Below are 6,054 nucleotides of genomic sequence, written 5' to 3' on the forward strand. Positions count from 1 at the left end.
AACCTCACCAGTGTCTGCCTTTATCATTTTTGAACTGAGGTTTGTCCTTGCCCCCTTTCTCCATTGTAATCCTTGATCAATTACATGTCTTCTGGCTCTTTCGTACTCAAAAGACCTCTCGACTTCCACTGCTGCACTTGACTTTTAGGAAAGACCTTCAATGACATTTTCGTCGTCACAACCCGTGGTTGACCCAAACACTCTATGGTCCTTTGAATTGGAAAACATTTTTCACCTCAAAACTTTAAAATCTAGAGGCATGCTTCTTGCATGAGAAATTGGGATGTTTGGGCTTAAATCTTGCATTGCGAACTCCTGTGTGACTGTGATGGGGGGAAACTTCTAAGGGAACGCAACACCAGAGCCTTGATCCTCTAGAAGATTAGAGTCAGAAGGGCTAACCTTACTACCCAAACACGGACTTGAACCCTATCCTTTATTGGAGTCAAAATGGGCTTATGTCTTCATTCCACTTAGGGTTCTAACTAGCTGGGCCATAGCCCTAGGATCAACAGCTAAGTGGACTTCAGAAGACAAAATACCAATTTGCCCTTCTGGGCCTTTCCTGCCCTCTTTATGGGCCTTATCTTTTGAAAAGAAATGGGCCTCCTTCCCTCTATTGGCATCTCCTTCCTTGGGTGGGCTTTTATCTCCATTGGGCTTTCTTTCCTTAAGCCTCTGTTTGGCCTTAAATTTGAAGTGGAGCATGTGGAGGACAACTATCACCAAGATTCAAACTGCTGCTGCCACCTGTCCTACCGATTGGACATTGCCTCCTACTGCAGTCATGTCTCACTGCATCTTCCTTCCTGCACCAGAACTCTTCTTCCTCCCCAATGATTGAAACTGAGACTGTGAAGCTCGACACCCCATCTTTTACATCTAATAGCACTGGTAACACCACATTTTCTTTCAGCTCCACTTTCATCTTGATCTTTGATAGATCAACTAATTTTAAGAAATGATGATCAATTTCTGTTACTGTCCTCCATCATTTCAACAAAGGATGAAGATGATTTTCAGACCAGAAATGGAAAGGAACGCCTTTTTTTCTATCCAACCACGCCTAAAATTTTCCAAGCACCACCATGTTTTCCCTTGGCAACAACCTCCTTAACAAAATCATAACACCTCCCTCCATTGGAATTGTCCCTACCTCTTCAAGCCAACGAGCTCTTCCAACTGAATCCACAAAGAATAATCCTTTGAAACGTAAAGTCTAGCTATAACCCTTCCAACTTCTGATCAATCCTTAAAGCCGTTCTTGTTTGTGCGTATCACTGCTCTAGCCCATTTTCCTATTGGAACGTTTGCACATCTTTCCTTGGACCCTCTTCCGGCACAACACTAGAAAAAGACCGCTTGAAGCCATATTGGTCACTGCCCTCCAACTTCTCTATTGGCATTACCTCTAATAACTCAAACAAAAAATCGTTGGACAAGCTTTCTACCATTAAAGATATCTCTGACCTTAAAATATTCCACCCTCTTCTTTTAATACCTTTTGGAAGTACCAAAGAAAATGTTCATTGGTTTGTAATGAACTCCATCAGCTTTAAGAACCTTCCTCTGCTATTAAAACAGACCTCTAATAGATGAGTCCTTGACTTTCCTGTGAACTTCCTGATGAAACCCAAGGAACTTCCTAACTTCACTGCCTTTTTTAGCTGCTCCAAAAACCAAGTAATCTTTTCCTTACTGAAAGCCACAGAGAAAACCACACCTTGACTTCTTTCAGTGATTGAAATCCACTTCCCCCGTGATTGCCTTCAAAACTAAAAACCTTTCTTTCCACCTCGCAAAACCTTCTTCTTCTTGTCAGCTCCATCTTCTCCTTTGTTAGTTGATGTTTTTATGACAAAGGAAAATATACTTTAGGTATATAAAACCAAGTCAATTGATATAGTGCTCGGTTTGGTTTGATATATATACGTAAATTTCAAATCTTTGGCTTTTTATTTTTTATTTTTTTAAATTGTTTCAAGTGTTGAACCTTCTAAATAAACCTAATCCAAAATAGAGTTTTATCAGCTGCCCATATTGCTTTCTTAGCCATAAATCAGCAAATATAATTTTTTTGGACACATTATAAACTTTTTAAATCCATTTTTAAAATTGCTGGATACATGAGAAAACAAACTTAAAGAAAAGGGTAAGACCCAACAATTTGGACATGCTTACTTAAATGACACAAAAACACCAACATAAAAATATTTATTAGAATATTGGTTGGTTTGGGTTAGTTTGGTTAAAGAACTCCTACCTTGAATTGATACAAACTTAGTTGGTTAGGCAAAAAAACCTAACCAAATTGAACCAAACAAAGGTCTCCACCTAAACCAACCCGTGTGGATTGGTTTAGGATGGTCAGGTTGGTCAGTTTTTTTCATAAAAATTAACTAACTTTATTTTTAAGACAAATTGAAATAATCTATCTAAAATATTATATATTACTTGGACAATTAAATAAATTAAATTAGATGCAAATCTTCATTTACCTGACAAAGGTATGGGTTCACAATCCATTCATATCTAACAGCATAGTTGCCAACTGATCTATCATATCATCCTTATTTTTCCTCTTTTTTTTTTATACTACTTTTGATATACAGACAGATCCATGTGCATAATTGATTTTGCCAAAGATAGTTAGGTTAAATGAGGTAAATATAAGCATTCATTAATTTCATGCATATTGTAAGCATTGAATATTGTTGTTAAAATGAAGCTGACAAAATATGACATTTTAATGCTTTTTTTTTTTAATTATAAAATCCTCAAAATAAGGATTCTAACCTTTAGTCTATAAATTTAAGTTCCAATATTGGACTACACCCCTAATAAAAATTATTAGGCCAAAAGTTCCAAGTTCATTCTAGCCCCAACTCCTATAGTTATAGTTATGATCATATACAAGTAACACCTCTATGTCTAGTAATAAAAATTAGGGTTTAGATGCCTTATAGTTTTGAACTATAGCAGTTCCTTGCATTGAGTTGATTAATTAAGTGCATGTAGAGTGCTTTAACTTACAGAATTTATGAACTTTCCAATCTTTAACTGAATAAAATTAAGAAAACCATGTGGTTATACATGTTTCTAAGATTGTGTGCTTCTAAGCGCATTTAAGAAAAGAAAAGTTTCTCTTCTTTCTTTAGTCTTTAATTAGTCAAGGAGATTTGGCATTTAATATTGAAGAGACCCTAGTCTATGGTTACTTGGTTGTCTCAAGCATGTGGGCTTGTTTCTGGGCCATCCCCCTGCAGGATATTATTTCCAATAAGAGTCTTATATAAAAGCACCAATGGTTGGGCCCAGATGTGGTCTGTTCAACATGATAAAAGGGTGAAATTAAGCATCCTTGTTATGTTTTACAAGTATTAGAAAAGTAGTGACGGTTTGGGTTCATTGTATATTTTGTTCTATTGAAAATGGTATCTCAAGGAGGCTTCAGTGATCAGTTAGCCTGAGATGTTGCATGTAGGCAAGTTCATATTGAAATGAGAGTCTGGGTCCTATCAGGTACTAGTAGGGTTTTGGTTTGCACAATGGTGGTAATGCTTTATGGCATGACAACCTGGATGCAGAAATAAAAAAGTGGTTGTTTAATTTATGTTTTGGGATCCATGTTTCTTGATATATGTTCATTAATTGATTTCTACATCAGTCTACAGCACATGAATCTTTACAACTGGTTATAAATCCTTGTCATGTTTTGGTAACAATTACAGATATATGTGACAAGATAGTGGAGAGCTTGTGCAGCAAACGTAAGAACCAACTTCTGCTGCGCTCTCTCTCTGCTGGAGAATCTTCCTTTCTTGAGAGTGATAACACTAATGATGAACTGGATTTAAGGATACCAAGTGTTCTTCAAAGTACAGGGCACTGTTATGAAGGTGGCTTTTGGGCTGACTCTGCAAAGCATAACCTGTCAGATGGGAAAAGGCATGTTGCCATTGTTACAACTGCTAGCCTTCCTTGGATGACTGGAACAGCTGTAAATCCACTGTTTCGGGCAGCATATTTAGCAAGCTATGCAAAACAGAATGTTACCTTGTTGGTTCCGTGGCTTTGTAAGAAAGACCAAGAACTAGTTTATCCCAACAGTCTCACTTTTAGTTCACCAGAAGAGCAGGAGGTTTACATTCGTAACTGGCTTGAGGAAAGGGTTGGTTTTAAGGCTGATTTCAAGATCTCCTTTTATCCAGGAAAGGTAGTTATTTGATGAACTGGATTCTTCACTCTATTGTTAATCATTATAGTCAATAAATGACATATTTGTTCTTGTTGTTTCTTAGTTTTCAAAATCTAGGCGGAGTATTATACCTGCTGGAGATACTTCTCAGTTTATTCCATCAAGGGATGCTGATATTGCAATCCTGGAAGAACCAGAACATCTAAACTGGTACCATCATGGAAAGCGTTGGACTGATAAATTTAATCATGTGGTTGGTGTTGTTCACACAAATTACTTAGAATATATCAAGAGAGAGAAGAACGGGGCACTCCAAGCTTTCTTTGTGAAACACATAAATAATTGGGTTGCAAGAGCATACTGCCACAAGGTAACTGTCTATTATGTGCATATTCTGATCTGATGATTGGTGATGTTCTTTCTCCATTTTGTGTGTTTTATAGCATGGTCTGTCTGTAACTAGTTCAATATTGGGAGATGGTCTAAGTAATTTTTCCAACAGTTTTACCTTTGAATTCAAACATACGGGACCTTTTCATATTCATTAACTAAATTGCATCTGATCTCTATCCAGGTTCTTCGCCTTTCTGCTGCTACCCAGGACTTTCCCAAGTCTGTAATTTGCAATGTTCACGGTGTGAACCCCAAGTTTCTGAAAATTGGAGAGAAACTGGCAGAAGAAAGGGAACTTGGGCAGCGGGCCTTCTCAAAGGGCGCATATTTCTTGGGTAAGATGGTCTGGGCAAAGGGATACAGGGAGTTGATAGATTTGTTATCAAAACACAAGAATGACCTTGATGGCTTTAACTTGGATGTGTTTGGGAATGGAGAGGATGCACATGAAGTTCAGACTGCCGCTAAAAGGTTGCATCTGAATCTCAATTTTATGAAAGGGAGAGACCATGCAGATGATTCACTTCATGGGTAAGGATCCTTAAGGAGCCCAATTCACCGTGTTTTTTTTTTTTCCCTGAAAATTATTCCCTGAAAAGAAAATAGTATTTTGAACAAGTTTCAATTGATCATTGATGTATTTTGAAAAGTGATTTATATATATTTTTGAAAAAGTCTAAAGCTTTTAATCAGATAAACTCAAGAAGTCTGTTGCTGAGAAAGCAGACTGAAATATTTCTCCTGGGGAATAATGTAGTTCCATATAAATGATTGTGAACAAATGAACCTTGCTGATTGTTCACATCTTTCTTTTTCCTTGCAGTTACAAAGTCTTCATAAATCCCAGTGTCAGCGATGTGCTCTGCACAGCTACAGCTGAGGCCCTTGCTATGGGTAAGTTTGTAATATGTGCAGACCACCCATCCAATGAGTTCTTTAGTTCATATCCCAATTGTTTGACTTACAAGACATCTGACGATTTTGTTGCTAAAGTGAAAGAAGCATTGGCTAATGAGCCACAGCCTCTTACTCCTGAGCAAAGATATAACTTATCTTGGGAGGCCGCCACCCAGAGATTTATGGAGTATTCTGATCTTGACAGAGTCTTGAATAATAAGGATGATGCACAATTGAGCAAAAGTTATGGGAAGTTGATCACGAGATCAGTTTCGATGCCTACCCTCTCGGGGATGGTTGATGGAGGGTTGGCATTTGCCCACTACTGTCTTACTGGGAATGAGCTCCTTAGGCTGTGTACTGGGGCAATACCTGGGACACGAGACTATGACAAACAACACTGTAGAGATTTACATCTCTTGCCTCCTCAGGTAGAAAATCCAATATATGGCTGGTAAATAGGTTATAATCAACCTGTAACGACCATTCTGTATAGTAATTGACCGTGCTTGTTAGTTCAAGGGTTTCTTTGTTTTCCTCATTAATGATAATTTTCTTTCGTAGCA

At 37.7% G+C, this 6,054-nt stretch overlaps 1 protein-coding gene across 1 annotated transcript; it reads left to right on the forward strand.

The window, feature by feature from the left end:
* Positions 1-3,661: 3,661 nt before the first annotated feature.
* Positions 3,662-6,054, forward strand: LOC117920624 (digalactosyldiacylglycerol synthase 1, chloroplastic-like; the record flags this gene model as incomplete). The annotated part of the gene is made up of 4 exons (XM_034838227.1): positions 3,662-4,216; positions 4,302-4,568; positions 4,773-5,122; positions 5,415-6,054. Coding segments are annotated over 4 exons (1,704 nt in total), but the record flags the coding sequence as incomplete, so codon positions are not given.

This window comes from Vitis riparia, chromosome 8 (assembly GCF_004353265.1).
Source record: "Vitis riparia cultivar Riparia Gloire de Montpellier isolate 1030 chromosome 8, EGFV_Vit.rip_1.0, whole genome shotgun sequence".
Lineage (NCBI taxonomy): Eukaryota > Viridiplantae > Streptophyta > Magnoliopsida > Vitales > Vitaceae > Vitis > Vitis riparia.